This window comes from Tenrec ecaudatus, chromosome 1, assembly GCF_050624435.1.
Source record: "Tenrec ecaudatus isolate mTenEca1 chromosome 1, mTenEca1.hap1, whole genome shotgun sequence".
Lineage (NCBI taxonomy): Eukaryota > Metazoa > Chordata > Mammalia > Afrosoricida > Tenrecidae > Tenrec > Tenrec ecaudatus.
In genome coordinates, this window is record NC_134530.1 from 73,623,491 (window position 1) to 73,640,654 (window position 17,164).

General features: G+C 45.6%; 1 protein-coding gene across 1 annotated transcript in view; it reads right to left on the reverse strand.

The window, feature by feature from the left end:
- Positions 1-236: 236 nt before the first annotated feature.
- AGBL4 (AGBL carboxypeptidase 4) overlaps positions 237-17,164 on the reverse strand; it is a 1,434,684-nt gene continuing 1,417,756 nt past the window's right edge. Inside the window, exons 12-13 of the mRNA XM_075532449.1 lie at positions 7,114-7,210; positions 237-357 (exon numbers count right to left, since the gene is read on the reverse strand). Coding sequence (XP_075388564.1) covers positions 237-357; positions 7,114-7,210 — 218 coding nt within the window. The remainder of the gene's footprint in view (positions 358-7,113; positions 7,211-17,164) is intronic.

Below are 17,164 nucleotides of genomic sequence, written 5' to 3' on the forward strand. Positions count from 1 at the left end.
CTTTCCTGGTTTGGATATCCTATTTTGTTCCTGAGCCTTGAGCAGAAGTCTCACAATTGATGTTCCATTGGTAGAAGGGAAAATCAATGCTGAAATTTCTCATTTCTCTCCCCTTTCCCTAGCCTATTTGTTATCCCACAAATCCTCATCTGGGAAACTAGGAAAGGTGATTAATTTCATGTCCTCGCACACGATGCACACCCCTGTGCCCACAAGACCTCCCCGACTCCATGTCCTTAGAAAGAGTTTGCAGGGTCTTTGTGGGTCACTGAGCTCTTCTTGTCCCCTCTGCCCTTGGGGTAGTTGCTGGCCGGGCCCCGCAGGAGTGGGTACTTGTAGGGAGGGGCTTTTTCTTTCCTGCAAAGGAGAAGACAAGCAGAGAGAGAGGAGGGCAGCACATATACACACCGTGCGATAATCATGTGTGTGTACGTCTAGTTCCCCCCGCGGACGGTGACCTGCTAGGGGCAGTGGTTTTGCCATCTTCTTCAGGGTCCCGAGGGCCTGATTGTAAGCAGGTCCTGTGAATGCCTCTTGGATGAATGAACAGACACAATGTATCACTTGAGTTCCACAGGAACCGGGCTCACAGTTGCAACTCTTCCATCTTCCCATCATGATGCCAACTCCTTCAACCAAGGCCACGGTGGGATGGCAATTGGCCCAATGAATAGCTGTGGTTTCGAAGGGCCTGGGGTCTCACCCTTGCCAACACCATCGTCCAGATCTCACCCCTGTCATGGAGTCCATTCTGACACACAATGACTCTAGAGGACAGAGTAGGACTGCTCCTTGTGATTTCCATGATTGTAACTCTTTATGGGGCCAGAAAATCTCATCTTTTCCCATGGAGTGCTAGTGGTTAGCCGCCCAAAGCTTAGCCCACAGTGCCATCAGGGCTCCTTCTGAAATCTAGAGGTCCTTTGATTTCCTTGATAGGACTCAGCTATGGGCATTTCATGATGGGCCTGGCATGTTTCCCTGTAAGTTTGGTGTCCCAAAACCCAGTACCTAAAATCCAGTGCAGTACTCTTAAATCCTAGGGGCAGTAACCTACTGACTTGTCTGCTTAGCTTGCTCATTCGATTATCAGTCCCTTGGAAGAAGGAGCGCATTTTCATTCATCTTTCCACTTGCTCATTGATACCCTTATCTCAAAGAAATAATCAATGATTATTGATTTACTAACTTGTTGACTAATTAATCCATGTGCCATCCTCCATTCCTTCCTCCCTTCATTCATTCATTCATCGAAGTAAGACTTCTTTGCAGGAGAAAGAGTGGGTTTTGGAGCCAGAAAGAACTGAACTGAATTTCCAGATCTACTATGAACTAGAGGTATAACCTTGGGTAAGTTACTTACTTCTCTGATCCTCGTTTGTAAAATGGGGATAGACCATTTCAATGTGGTGGGAGTGTTGTGAGGTTATGTAACATAATAAAAGCACCCAAAGCCTTGCCTTCCCACTATCTGCAAGGTACACTCTGATGGGCTCTGGCGGTGACAGAGATGAGTAAGACATTGAAGCTATACTAAGGTTGCTCATGGTTTCATACAGGAGACAAATAGAAATTCTCTGCCATCAAGTTGGTAGTTGAACAAAATAAATACACAAAATAATAAATAAGTACAACATATGGCAGAAAGCAATAAGTGAGAGTAAAAGATAAATATGGGTATCTCTTAGATTGCATTTGAATTAGGTGTGAAGAGTCGAGTTCTATGACTACTTATGCACTGAGTTTGTAGTATTCATTTTCATTTATTGCTAAGGAATCATGAATACAATAAAATCAAAATAGGTGACAGCATACAAGAGGGGCATCTTACCCTAACATATCTCCCCACCAGGAAGTCTCACTGCTTGACATTGCATACTTCCTGAAGGCCCTTGATAACCTGATAAGGCTACCCAGTGAGGGTAAGATGCCTCTAGATTTCTACATCTATGAATAACCTGAAACACAGAATTGGAGGGTCATTTACAGGTAATGTCATCTTCTACAAGGCCCTTTCCTTCTGAACCTCTTTCTTCATCTCTAAAATGTGGAGAAGGGCCATGGCCTTTCTGCCTCACAGGCTTAGGTGAAATGAGGGGTTGGGAAAGGGCTTTGTAAATTACAAGTTGCCATCCATCTATCATGAAATAATACGGTCCTTAACACCAAAGAGAGCCTGAGATCTAAGATAGGTGGGTTTTTTTGGCAGCAAGAGAGTGCTTGCTCCAGAAAGATAAGCTCAGGTATAGCCACAGGTGGTAGCTTTAGGTAGATGGTGGCATAGGAGGAAAGGTGTGCAGTGGCTAGAGAATTGACTCGTGGGGCTAGGAAGGCAAGGGCCCTCCGTGACTCAGGATGGGTCGCTGAGGGAGAGAAGGCACTACAAGGGAAGCGGTCCATGCGTCTCAGGGCCTCTGCAGAGGCTGCTTCCTCTGTCTACAGTGCTTTTTCTCTCCTCCTCCAGGTTCACAGGCTTTGGAAAGCCAACATCCCTGAAATTATCCTCTCCTTCTGCCTGGCTTCTGTAGCACTTTGTAGACCAGCCCTCATTCCAGCATCTTCAAGGTAGCTCTTGGCTCATCTGTTTCTCTTATGACATTGAGGTTGAAGCATTTGATTTTTCTCTAAAATTCATAAGACAATTGGAGGCGTGGCATGGAGTGCCTTCTTTAAGGAGTGGACTGTTGAATAGAAGTGAACTTTAGTTTTGTCTTTACCCATGCTCTAAACCTGATGTCCCTGTCCTTTCTTTAGAACATGTCTTTTTAGGGCCTGCTTTCTACATATGCATAGCCTACTCCTAACCCCCGCCCCCACCTTTTCTATTCAACCCAACTGGTTATATATGTCCTTTAAAGCCCAGCTCAAACATAACTTCTTCCTTGAAATCTTTTCAGGTTGCTCCCATCTGAGTTGAGTTCTTGCCATATGTGTATAAGAGAATAACATATATATATATATATATATATATATATATATATATATATATATATATATATATATATATATATATATATATATATAATTTGAAGTAGAGGATTTCTCCAGGTTTCGCCCGTTCTGATATTGAATGCTTTAGCTATGGTCAGGCCTCATTCAGCACCTACTCTGTGCTGGGACCCAATGCCACGCCCTCAGGACCCAGAAGAGACCATGACACAGATCCTCAAAGAGAAGTCTGTCCAATGGAGAAGCCAGACACAAAAATAATAGGACAATATATCATGGGCCACGCCACGTCTGATTCAAGTACAATTGCAGCTAGGAACCTAGCACGAAGAAATACATCTCCATCTGGAGTAGAGAACAGGGATATAGATTCAGAGACTGCGCTAGGACAAGGGAAAAGGGAGCACATCTCAGAAAGAAACAAAGGATGATCAAAGATAGGGACCCAGGAGAAAGGCTAATTTGTTCAGACTGAAGCACAGGGCAGGGAAGAGGATGATGAGCCTGCACAGAGAAAGGAGTGTGGCAGGAGGTGGTAAATAATGTTCCAAATGTAGGCCAGGGTCTGTGGGGATTTATAATATTACCCTGAAGGCAACGGGGAGCCATAGGAGGTTTGTGAGAGAAGGCATAATCTGATCATTATAGGTAGATGAACACTTCTTAAATAGTGCTTGACATTGTCTCTTATCTCTGCACGTGTTCATGCCTTTGCTGTCCATTAACTAGGGCTCCTTGACGGACAGGGCGTCTCCATGTCCCTCTGGCCCTCAGCACAGAGCCTGGTAACGGTGGCCTCCAAGACACGTGCTTGGAGCAGCTGCTGATCATCTCTTTCCCTCACCCTAATAGCACGAGAGCGAGCCCTCCCGTTCCTCCTGGAGCCTGGCCCTGCCTCACGTCTCTCTCAGAGGTCAGCCCACCCTCCACACTCATCCCTGCTTCCCCCCAAGGGCTCACCTGCCGCCTTCGAGTCCCTGTCTCATCTTTGTCCCTTTAGATGGGGCATTTTGAACTGTAGCTCTTGAAACAGTGTCACTGTAGCCCAAATAATCCGGGGTCCCAGAGCCTTGATCATGACCCTGAATCTGAGCTCCCCTGCCCACATGTTTGCTGCCCCTTTCCAGCACCTCTCTCTGAAGGGCAGCCCAGCCCCCAGCGATGCTGAAAGGCTTCCGCCAGCATGTGGGTGGGAACTGACATGTTGTAATTATCCATAGAGATGAGAGAAAACAAAGATTAATTTTGAGTTAAAACATGTAATTTTCCCTTAAAGCTGGAACTGCTCTTTCACTTATGCTATTTGATGCTCGGGTGGAAAACAATACCCGCCAAAAAAACCTTTTAAAGGGAAGCATTCAGATCCCTAAGTCAGAACAGTTTTTCAACCCGGGGATTCATTTTGAAAGGGTTCTGTCCATTTTAAGTTCAGTGGTACTTCTAGTTAGATGAGACAGAGATGTAGGGATGCAGGGAGGTTCCATGGTTTTAACTTAATTCAAGGGTGGGTAAAGGCAATCTTAGGTGGTGAAACATCTGAATACTAACGAAGAAGTTACCCATTCAAACCCATCCAGAAGTGCACGGGAGGAAAGGTCTCTAACGGAAATCTAGCGAAGATCCGCTTCATGTGGGAAGTCTTTCTCACTGTCAGTATGGGTTCAAAGCTAAGGTCACAGACTTGAAAGGTCATGGAACAGTCCTGTTCTGCTCGTGGGCAGCCACCAGAAGTGGGGAAACTGGTTGGTGTTTTTCTATCATTTTGCTTTGCATTTTAGTCACCAAGGCTGTAAATGTGTGTGTGTGTGTGTGTGTGTGTGTGTGTGTGTGTGTGTATGTAGGGAGGGGGCTAAGTGGGAGAGGGGAGCTTTATTTATTTGAAAGAATTCTCAAGTTCAGGGCTCTGAGAAAGCCCCTGATTTCCCCAGTCCCAGCTTTAGCACCTCTGCTCTCAAAGAAATCTGCACCAACGGATGCTCTGAATCCTGGTGTGGGTGTCAAAGGCCTTGGACTCTGACCACCTGACCACGACCTGCCCCTTCTGCTAGCTGGACCTTGGTTTCCTGATCTGGCCCAGTGGGCAGAGAGGGGTGACAGGATGAGTGAAGTTTCCCCGAGAGGCAGCAACGTTTCATTGGCCGGGCAGTGTAATGTGCAAGAAGAAAGTGGTTAAGAATCAAGATAATTTTATTCAGGCCGACAGAGGAACTCAAAGAGACAATCCTCCAAATTAACTTGTAAATGAGATTCAGGAATTCTTTTGAGCTTTACAAAGCTTTATAGTTTTAAGAAGGTGAACCAATCAAGAATGACTTCTAAGCATGACCTGAACCCTTTCCACTGGAGATGAGCTCCTCAAAGACAGAGGCCATGCCTTAATCATCTGCTCACTTCGACAGCCCCTTCCCCAGGGGCTGGCAAGGGAGGCCTATTTTTTCCTAAGTGAATGAGTGCAGGAATGGGTGTACCCATCCCTGCATTCTCAGCCTGTTGGAAGCACTGCAGAGGTACAGAGAAGAAAGAGACCCCATCTTCCTGAAGAATTACTAACACACCAGTACAGGTGGCACCACAGTGATTTTTGAGCAATCTGGGATAAAGTATGAGTCAAGGTTACATTGTCACGCAGACATTACGTGGTGCTGATCTCAGAGACAGAGTGACTCTCAGCGTTCTGGAACTTGGTCTCAGAGATCATCCAGTCCAACGGGAGACATTACGCATTGATTGGAAATGTGGGTCTGAAATCCAGAAGTCAGCAGAGATAGACACAATTATTGAGTACTTACTAGATGCCAGGCACGGTACTAAATTTGTATCCAATCTCAAAAACGTTCTGTAGACGTTAGTATCATCTCCACTTTTACAGGTAGGTAGAGTAAGGTTCCAAGAGGCCAAGAAACTTGCCCAAGACCCACAGCTAACACGAACCTGAAGGAGACTTGGAACCCACACCGAACGTGAGAAAGGGCCCCCAGACGAAGCGGCTCTTAGCTAGATTTCAGTAAACTAGACATTGGCATCCGTGCCGGGCTCTGTCTAAACTTTTCTGCCTTCAGGCTATCCTCAGTCTTTTCGGCTTCTCGTGTCTAAGACGGGAAATGCAATGCCCACCTCATAAAGCTGTCTCGAGCACTTCAAATGATCAGAAAGCCAAATGTTGCATAAAATAAATAACAGCAATGAATACCGTTGTTGTTCATTAGCTAGGGAGGAAGTGCCACCATTACCAAGGCCCTGAGACAGCAAAGCCCATGAGTAAGGTCCATGGAAAGACAGGACTGACTAGTTTATGGACTTGAACACTAGTGTGCACTTCAAGGAGGCTGAACCCCTGGGGGAGTAGCAGATGAGGCCACACAGTAGGGCAGAGACAGCTCTTTTTAGATGCCCTTGGATGTCTCTGCCCAAATGATGACCACGCATCCCATGGTGCAAGAAGGATACTTGAGCAAGAAGGGTACTCACTTCCCGACCGTCTCTCCTCGCTGGCCTGGAGTGAAAGTAACCCCAGTAGAGGCGTTTCCCAGGCGTACGTCTTCTCCAGTCCAGAACCTTCTCATCTCGAGTGCAGGGGACAGTCATGTATTGAAGGGGATATATGTATACCTGGCACCATGCTGGGTGCTTTAGCACGCATCTCACCCCAATCATACAAGAGTACCATGGTTCTCATGTCACACAAGTTTAACACTGAAAGCTCAGAGACTTATCAGCCTTGACAATATGCAAACCCAGTGGAATAACTATCAGATGAAGAAGCATATGAAAATATGAAGACTAGTTTACAACAGTTCCTACGCCCATGAAGCGGCCACATTAAGCCCAGAAGTGTAACCACCCCTCACTGTCTGACTGCAAGATGATCCTTTACGCTCAAAAAACACATTGCTGAGCTCTGCTGACCTATACGCTCTCTGAGGCAGGCCTGGGATTATCTTTCCCATGATACAGATGGACGGCTGGACAGTTGCTGCAGGCATTCATTTGATGTTTTCCGGGGGTGGGTTTGGATTCCTGGCCTGTTAATGTGCAAGCTCCCTTGGGGTGCGAAAAGGGTCAATTCGACATGGACCATTAGAGGGCCAGGGAAAAGAAGTTGCCCTGCACACACACAGTAGTCACGTAGGACTCAAACCCAGGCTGCTGTGCTCTGCTACGTACCTCAGTCTTGGCATAGGAATTGACAGCTTCTCAACCATGGGGTTCAGTCGATAATAATCCAAAAACGTCCTGGCCACATTCCGTCCCAGCTTCATATCTGAAAGTACGTGCATTAAGGATTGACGTTGAAAAGAGACTGGCACAAAATGAAGAGAGGACTGGTAATACAACTGATCATGGTAATAAAAGTTGTAACACTGCTCACGGTTGTAAGGTTTTGAATGTCCAGTCTTTTTGATCCTCTCACAACCTTAAGTGGCCGGCACTTGTATTTTCCTCCTTTGACAGGTGAGGACACGGACATTCATAATGTTCCCCTAGTCTCACGGCTAGGAAGAGGAGGTTCAGGCTAGAGAGCCTTGCTCCAAAGCCTGGGCTCAGAAACTGCATCTGTGATACATTGCGTCTCTTTGGAAGTCACTGGGATTCCCTGATTGAGCTCAGGCAGACCATCCATGGAGGAGAGAACAGGACCGTCCTGACTCTAGGGAGTCAGTCATCTATTTTGAGTCTCCTACTCATCAATCACTGGGGCTGTTGGGCAGGTGCTGCAGGTATTCCTTCGATGGGTCCCTGGACTGGGGAAGGATTTATGGCCTGTTAACATTCAAACTCCCTTGGAATGGGAAAAGGGCCAACTCTGTATGAACTATTAACATTTTACTGTGAATTAACATAATAGTCATATATTTAACTATACAGAGCCTGTGCATTATATCTCACATCTTCACATCGCTGCCTGAAATGCTGCCCATGTCTCATCAGTCCTCCAAGCATATGGTATTCTTTTTGTAAAACCTGTTATGGTACTCCTCTCCTCTCCTCTCCTCTCCTCTCCTCTCCTCTCCTCTCCTCTCCACCCAGGCCTATGCTAGGTGGAGCTCTTGCTTCATAGCTCCATGACTTCTGAATTGACTTCATTCAAATTATTTATCATGTATCTCATCAAATTGAAAGTAGTGTTTACTGTACAATTTGTCTGCAAATTTTTCAGACTTATGTGATGCTCTGATGCTGGAAGTTATATCACCGGCATTTCAAATACTAGCAAGGGCACCCAAAGTGAACAGGTTTCAGCAGAGCCTCCAGATTAGGGTCAGAATATGAAGAAGGAGCAGGCTGTCCATTTTAGGAGCATTAACCCTGAAAACCTTATGGGTAGCAATGGAATATTGTCAGATACCGAAAAACAAATGAATCAAAGCAAAAATCGTGCCAGAAAATGAACCCCTCCGGGAGGTAGATACTCAAAATATATAACTGAGGCAGAGCCGCCTTCTCAAAATAGTGAACAATGACATGGATGAAGTAAGGGCGTCAGGAGTAAAACCTTCAGTGCCTTCATTTGCTGATGGGGCATGATTCAAAAAGAGAAGAAACAGCTGCCAGCAATTATTAATACTCGAAACTTGAAATGTGCAAAGTATGAATCTAGGAAAAGGGGAAGTTGCCGAAAATAAACCAGACCTCACAACTATGAGTATTCTAGGTATTAGTGAGCTGAAATGGACATGTGTTGGAGATCATACAGTTTACTATGCCAGGGATGACACACTATCACTTACCTCTTGAAGCATGATGCTGTCTGTGATAGGATAATATCTAATATATCTAATATCATAGAAGAAAATCCAGTCAGTACAACTATTATTTAAATTCATGCACCAACCACGAAATTTGGGATGCAGAAATTGAAGAATTCTACTGAGTTAGTTAGTTTATTGTGCCAACCTGGCAAATAAATGTGGGGTTAATTGAAGGGTGGAGAGATAAATGGCTCAGTGAACCTCGCCTTTCTAGTTCTTGGGTCTCTTGCTTTCTGATGGTTGGACCAGGGTGAAGCTACCTTAGCCAGTTCCCTGCTTCAGCTGGCAAGGCTCACTTCCTGCACGACATCCCCAAGGAGAACCTGCAGAGACCTACTCTGATGCAGCCCTGGGTGCTGGAGCAGCCATGTGGAGACCCCTGCCAGCGCTGAGACGCTTATGTATTTACTGGTTAGACTTTCCTCCTACAGTCAGCATCATAATGTGTGTTTTGTGAGATGGAGGAGGACTTTATGGATTGGTGGTGGACATATCGGTTAATGGGTTAATGTTAGACTTGTGGGTTTGGGCAGCACTGGGTTGGAATGTTTTCTTGATGTGCACTTAATCTTTATATAAAACTCTCTCTTATACATGAGTTTCTGTAGATTTGTTTCTCTAACGTACCAAGGTCTTCGGTTTGAAACTGATCAAACATGGAATCATGATGCATTGATAATCATTGGTGATTGGAATGCAAGCGTTGGAAACAAAGAGGAACAGTAGGTGGAAAACATGGTCTTCATGATAGAAATGAAGATGGAGACTGCATGATAGAATTTTGCAAGACCAATGACTTCTTCATCGCAAAAGCTTTTCTTCACCAACAAAGAAGGCCATTACTATGCTTGCGGACTTCTCCAGATAGAAGACAAAGAAATAAAATTGACTACATCTAGAGGAAGAGACCATGGAAAAGCTCAATATCAAAACCAGGTCAAGACCTGCAATTGCTCAAATGTAAGTTCAGGTTATAGTTGAAGAAACTGAAAACAAGTCCATGAGAACCAAAAATGCGACCTTGAGTCTATACCACCTAAACTTTGAGAAAAAAAAAACAACAAGAACAGATTTGATGCATTGAAAACTAATGATAGAAGACCCGATGAGCTGTGGGATGACATGAAGAACATCATACATGAAGAAAGCAAAACATCATTAAAAAGCAAGAAAAGAAAAATTAAATCGGATATCAGAAGAGATGCTGAAAGGCTCTTCATCAATGCAAACGGAAATCAATGGGGGTGAACTAAGGTTAGCAATTGGAATGCACCTAGCAACTTGGTTGTATAAAAGATCTGCCCCCATAAATAATACAGCCTCGGGAACTCTATTGGGCGGTTCTGCCCCGCCATACAGGGCCACGATGAGTTGGAGTGAACTGCACATGCCACTGAAATAACAACCACTCTAACTTCATGAGGTTAACTAGTTCCCATAGTGCCTCTCCACAAGAGCCCCCAGGGCATGTACCATTTTATAGTCACCTCTGTATCCCTCTTGCCTTAACCATAGTCAGGAACCCTCAGCTCACTGAGAGAGATAAGACTCAGACTCTGACTCAGAAGTGCGTGGGAGTGACATCAGAGTGGCAAGTAGGGAAACTGGAACTTGACGTTGGGCTAAGGGGGCTCTCAGGATGAAGGGTTTAGCTCTAAGTTAGGACAACTGAAGAGGACATAACATGAATGATAATTCAGAATTAATGACATCCCTTAAGTACATACAAATTCATCTACCCCACAAGTTAACAAGCATTTCTGGAATCTTGCAGTATACCAGGACCAGTATGCAGAAAGTATTTGCTGGGAGGAAGCTTGGTAGGGCCAGAGGAGAGAAGCCAAATTGGAGTGAGGAGAAAGATGCAGCTGATCCCACTTGTAGGACTGTGAGCAGTAGCTACAGGTCTCATTTTGGTGCTGTCCTGGGCTGGGCTCTCACTTCTGGAGAGCCAGTCCCTCTGGGGCAAGGGAGTTGGATTAGCCTTTGAGTAACATTCAAAGAACTTCTCAGCACCTTTTTAAAGATAAAGTTCTGAAGCTGGGATGGCGGTGGCTGAGGGCATGAAAGCTAGCATTTATGAAGCACCTCCTATTTCCTTAGCAGGATGCTAGGAACTTTTCTTACATGTGTGTCTCAATCCTCGGACAAACCTAGTGAAGAAAGCATTTTTATCACCCTTTTCTAAGAGGTTACGGAGTTTGCCCCAGATAACGTAAGTAATAATATTAGAACCCAGGACTGTCTAACTCAAGAACCATGAGCTTTCCATTATTCTGGGCTGTTTCCCAACTTGAAGTCACCTTTTCTGTCAAAGGCTGAGTCATCCCAGGCCAGTACCTGGTGGCAGAAGGAAAAACACCAGACAAGTTGTTTATGACAATGAGATGTGTGGGAGGCTTGCCATGCTGTGCTCTGGGGCTGCCACCTGCTTTCTTTCCCTGCATGTGACTGACCTTCTCTGTCCCTTTACAAAGTTCACAAGCTGGCCTTGGCCATGGACTCCCTGACCAGCACACTCTGGAGAAACTCTCACTGCCAGCATCTGCCAAGGCAGGCTAGCTGCTCTAAGCCAGTCAGTGCCTTTGAGGAGACCAAGAGCCCACACTGCATCTGTTTGACATCAAGAAGTCCCGGAGGAGAAGCAAAAGAATGGCCCCCATGGTCTGGGCTAAATAGCTGCAGCAGAGTCCCTGGGTGGTGCAAATGATGAAGACAATTGGCGCCTCGCTAAGAGGTGGGGAGATAAAATCCACCCAGAGTCACCTTGAAAGAAAGGCCTGAAAATCTATTTCTGAAAATTGGGCCCCAGGGAAACTAGTCCTGCGGAGCACAGCCCTACCCTGACACACATGGAGCCGCCATACGTCAGAGCTGACTCGACAGCAACTGCTTTACATCTTTTGTTTCATCATCTGAATCCTGCCTCTGCCACTTACCATGGATGATAGATGCTCTTTCCCCAAGATGGCTGCCATACCATCTTGTTACGTGTCTATGCCACGATCTTGGCACTCCTGCCAATGAGAGAGATGTTCTGTGTCTCTTTCACTTGAATCTGGGTGGACACATGACTCACTTGTAAGCAAAAGGATGTGGCAGAAATGGCTCTGTGGGACTTCTGAGGTCAGAAAGATGATTTCACTTTCATGTTGTTTGCTGAAACATGTGAGCTGAAGAGCAGAGCCTTCATGTAAGCTATCAAACGACCTTGAGGCCACCAATTCACCAGGAAGCTCCAACAAGCCCACAAAGCGAAGCTGGGGTTACATGGAGAGAGTCCTAGTCCCCCAGCTCTAGGCTGTTCCAGCTCCTGCAGTTACGTCACTTTAACTACAGTTCAAGCTAGAACTACTTGGTTTAACCCTTCCCAAATTTCTGACCCATGGAAAGTGAAAGAAAATTAAGTTTTAAAGAGATTTGTTATGCAGTGAAAGAGAACTAGACTACTGTATGTCCCTGCATATGGTAGGAGGCCTGGTAGCGTAGTGGTTCCTTGTTGGGTTAACCGTGAAGTCATGAGATTAAAACCACTGTCTGATCCATGGGACAAAGATGAGGTTTTCTACTCCTATAAAGAGTTACAGTCTTAGAAACCCAGAGGACAAGTTCTAGCCTGTATGGTAGGGTTGCTGTGTGTTACAAGCGATTCAGTATCAATGTGTATGAGTTTGTTTGCTTGTTATCATAAATGATTCCCTATCTGTGAACCTTAGTTTCCTCATCTTCAAAAGGGGAATAATGCCTGTCTCACAGGATTGTTGTGTGAAGTTTGTGGTTGTACCCAGTTGATGATTAACATATGATTGGGTTTTATTAAGTTCATGGAAATATGAAATTAAAAGATAACGTACTATTTGAGCTTTTTGAAGAATCCTTGTGTGGGTGCTGAATAATGGAGTGAATAAGGAAAAGTCCAACCTTTCTCCCCATCCTGAACTGACAGCCTATCTTTATTATCTTTGCTAATCAAGCCTCTTGAATCCTACAAGGGACAGACGTGAGGATGTCGTAGTACAAGGTCCCCTTGTAAGGAGCTGATTATTGTGGACAAGTTCTCTTTAAGGACAGTATCTTAAAGGTGACAGTGTGAGAGTTGTTTAGGCCAACTCTTTTCCACCCTCCCCCCTCCAGCCCTATTACATATTCCTCAAGCCCTGAAATCCTCACCCAGATTATTTACTGCAAATGGCCCTGTTTGAGTTAAAGAATGGGATATGGATGAGGAGGAGGGTAGAGATTGATTGAACATTTTCAATTAAAATAAGCTGTCTTTGAACAAAGATTTAAGATCCGGGCGAAGAGGAGGCAATAACTCTCTTGGCTGGAACTCTTCCAATAAATCGCCAAGTTGAGGGAGAAACAATTTGGGTGAAAGCTTCTAACTGTTCATTGCCAAGAAAAATGTCAGGATGGTCTATAACTTGAAAATTTTATCAACTTTCTTTTCTTAAATAGGTCACCGGTCTGTTTGGTGGTGATTGGGGTGGGATAGGGGGCGTCATGGCAGGAAATAGCCAGCTACGTGAAAAAGGTACGCTCAGGGCTCTAAGAGGATCTGGGTAGAGAACAGCAGCAATGAGGAAGGCTCACCATGGCCAGCTGGGTCACACAAGCAGGCAGTGTTCAGTGGGCCCAGCCCATAGGTTGGGTCTAGAACTTGGGAGGTAAGAGCCTATAGGAACATCAACCGGGGAGCAAGGTGAGTGCCTCAACTTCCCATACAGACACCAATACTGCTGCAACTCTGGGCTCTCTATTGCAGCCTTAAGCTTGAGAGAAGTCATTGGCCTAGAGGCCGGCCCCACTGTGAGACATGACAGCCCTCACTGACCCATGGCCCTGTGGGGGACAGTACGGGAGACACAGTGTGGGAATTATGCCTGATATGATCCTGCACTGGGGGAGTGCAGCAGTACAGCAAGGGAATGGAGCGGCAAGATTCCCAGGGAATGCTGAAGGTGGACTTTGGGGCCAGGGCTTGGTGCTCCAACAGACTGGACTGTAAAACACTCCTAAAAGCCAACAAATGATCCTTGAACTAACTACAAGCTTTTCTTTCTTGTTTTGTTTTGTTCTTTGTCAGTGGGTTGTTGTTGTTTTGTTGTATATTGTTGCTTGGTTTTGCTCTATCTTGATTTTGTGCATGTTATTATCTCCACAGGTCTGTCTAAATAAGATAGGCTGGACGAGCAATGTGGAGGAGAAAACAATGGGACCGACAGTTCCGGGTGGACATGGGATAGAGGGAGGTGGGGGGAAAGGAAGTGATGTTAACAAACCGAGGGACAAGAGAACAAAAAGTGATCCAAATTGGTGGTGAGGTGGGTGTGGAAGGCCTGGTAGGGCATGATCAAGGGTAATGTAACAAAGAGGTATATAGCTGAAACCCAGGTGAGGACTGAGCATGATAGTGGGACAGGAGGAAAGTCAAGGGAAATAGAGCAAAGAACTGGGAGGCATAGGGCATTTATAGAGGTCTAGATAAAGATATGTACATATGCAAATATATTTATATATGAGGATGGGGAAATAGATCTATGTGCCTATATTTCTAGGTTTAGTATTAAGGTAGCTGAAGGACATTGGGCCTCTACTTAAGTACTCCCTCCATGCAAGAATACTTTCTTCTATTAAATTGGAATTCTATGATGCTCACCTTCCCGACACAACCGCTGAAGACAAAGCAGGTGAATAAGCAAATGTGGTGAAGAAAGCTGATGGTGCCCGGCTATCAAAATCTATGCGTCTGGGGTCTTAAAGGCTTGAAGGTAAACAAGCGGCCATCTAGCTCAGAAGCAACAAAGCACACATGGACGAAGCACACCAGCCTGTGCAATCACGAGGTGTCAAAGGGATCAGGTATAAGGCATCATCAGAACAAAAAACATTTACCATAGTGAATGGGGGGGGGGTGCAGAGTGGAGACCCAAAGCCCATTTGTCAGCCACTGGAGATCCCCTTGCAGAAGGGTTTAGGGGAGGAGATGAGCCAGTCAGCGTGTGATGTATCAATGATGAAAAATACAGCTCTCCTCTAGTTCCAAATGCTTCCCCCCCCCCACCCCACTATCATGAATTCTACCTTGCAAGTCTGGCTAGATTAGAGGATGTACACTGGTACAGATAGGAACTGGAAACGCAAGGAATCCAGGGAAGATGATCCTTCCAGGACCAGTGGTGTGAGTGGCGATACTGGGAGGTTAGAGGGAGAATGGATTGGAAAGAGGGAACTGATTAAAAGCATCTACATGTGACCTCCTCCCTGGGGGATGGACAGCAGAAAAGTGGGTGAAGGGGGACGTCGAACGGAGCAAGATTTGACAAAATAATAATTTATAAATTATCAAGGGCTCATGAAGGAGCGGGGAGTGGGGAGGGACGGGAAAAATGAGGACCTGATGCCAGGGCTTAAGTGGAGAGCAAATGTTTTGAGAATGATGAGGGCAGTAAACATACCGATGTGCTTTACACAGTTGTTTTATGTATGGATTATGATAAGAGTTGTATGAGCCCTTAATAAAATGATTTAAAAAAAAAGACAAGGACATAGGTCCTGGGTTGTCAGACATCTCAGACTGACCTGGTGGCTTCTGTCAAAAGCAGATTTGAAATAGAAGGGGTGTATCGGTAGCCCTAGCCACTTTGTGAGACCTACTTTTTTGAGACTCTTCAACCGATATGGAGGGTTCGGGCATTTACTGTTCATCCATTCAAACACGTCTTTTGCTCCTTCGAGGTGTATATTGCTGTAATGTGTGAAAGGAGTCAAGGTGAGGCATAAAGAAGAATTAGACACAAATAAAGATTACGGCCTAGAAAAGGCAATCAATCGATCCCATTAACTCCATGACCACAGAGACCGTTGCTCTATCACCTTCACCAAAGCAACCCCTATTTTTTCAGAGCCTACTCTGTGTACTGGAGAATATCGCTGTGATATCCCATCCTCCCTCGACCCAGCAAGGTGAAAGCACGAGTCTGTGCACGCGTTACAGGTGACAACACTCAAAATCAGAGACCACACGTAATTACGCGCAGGGTCTCATGGCTTGAAAGCAATAGAGGTGGCATAGGAACACCCAAGAGTGTCTTTCAACAATGAGTCACGTTTCCCTCCCTCTTTTAAGTGTAGTAATAGATTACAACACAAAATTATGTCGTCATTCTAGAAGGTGCTTTAATGTCAAATAAAATAATTGTGAAAATCTTCACAGAGGATGGTGCATATCAAAGTTTCAAAGGACAAAAATGAATCTGAAAGGAGAGCTGTGGTTAAATCTAGCCCAGTCCCACTCCTGGGGATAATAATACACCTTCAGACCAACTCTGCCCAGGGGAGAGTCAGGAACAACGCATTGTGGGCACTCCGCTGGTTCCCATTGGCAGTAGCCCCAGTGGGGACCTTACACAAAGCCCCTCACTTCCTGTCCTTCTCTCTCTTCCTGGGTCTTTCTCTGAAGTCATCCTCACCCTCTCCCTCCCTCCCTGACGCTCTTCCAGAACCACCAGTAAGACCCCTGCCCAAGCCAGCATGGAAGGTGCTGAGGGCTTTGCCCACCCATCAGACATCTTCATCTTCTTCTCCCCTGGTGGTGTGCTGCCAGCAGGTCTAATTAGTACTCTCAGTTGACAGAAGAGAAACCAAGAAATTGGAAGTGATTTGCCCAATGAGGCACATCAAGTACTGTGATGAGCAGGTCTGAAGTTCTTTCCTCCCTTCCTCCTTCCCTCCCTCCCTTCCTCTATCCATTTATTCATGCATTCATTCTGTATTAAACTCCTTCCATGAAAGAACTTCACAAAGTTCATGGAAAAAGTCCATTAACTTTTACTCTCTGACACCCCCCCCTTTCTCTCTCTCTCTCTCTCTCTCTCTCTCTCTCTCTCTCTCTCTCTCTCTCTCTCTCTCTCTCTCTCTCTCACACACACACACGCACACACACATACTCTTAGATGCTAGGCTCTGTTCTAAGTACTGGGATACAATGAAGAGGAAAGGCAGGCATAGACCTTGTGCTCATGATGGTCTTTCTTGGCACCCGCTCTCCTCTATATATTTAACGTGCTCTCTGATTGGAAACCCCCATCCGGAACTCTTCCCCTGGCCACCCTCCGACTCCTGCAGTCACAGACGATCATCATTAAGAGGGAGAGATCAATTCTCCGGAGGAGTCGGCCAAGGAAAAATGATTTCTCTCTGGTAAGGCTGACAGTACTGCTGGAATATTAAGAGGCACCTGTCTCTGAGCCTCTAGGTAAAGCCAAAAGAACAACGTGACATTGAAAGATCTTTTGTTTCTGCCACCCTCACCAATCCTCACACAGTGTCGGACAGGTGCATGACTAAACAGACGAATCCCTCTCTCCAGTGTAGTGTAGAGGCTGCAGAGGTAATAGCAGAGACCTTCCCAAGCCAGGCAAGTCCCGAGGCACCCCTGAGGTAAGGAGGTGTATGGACAACGG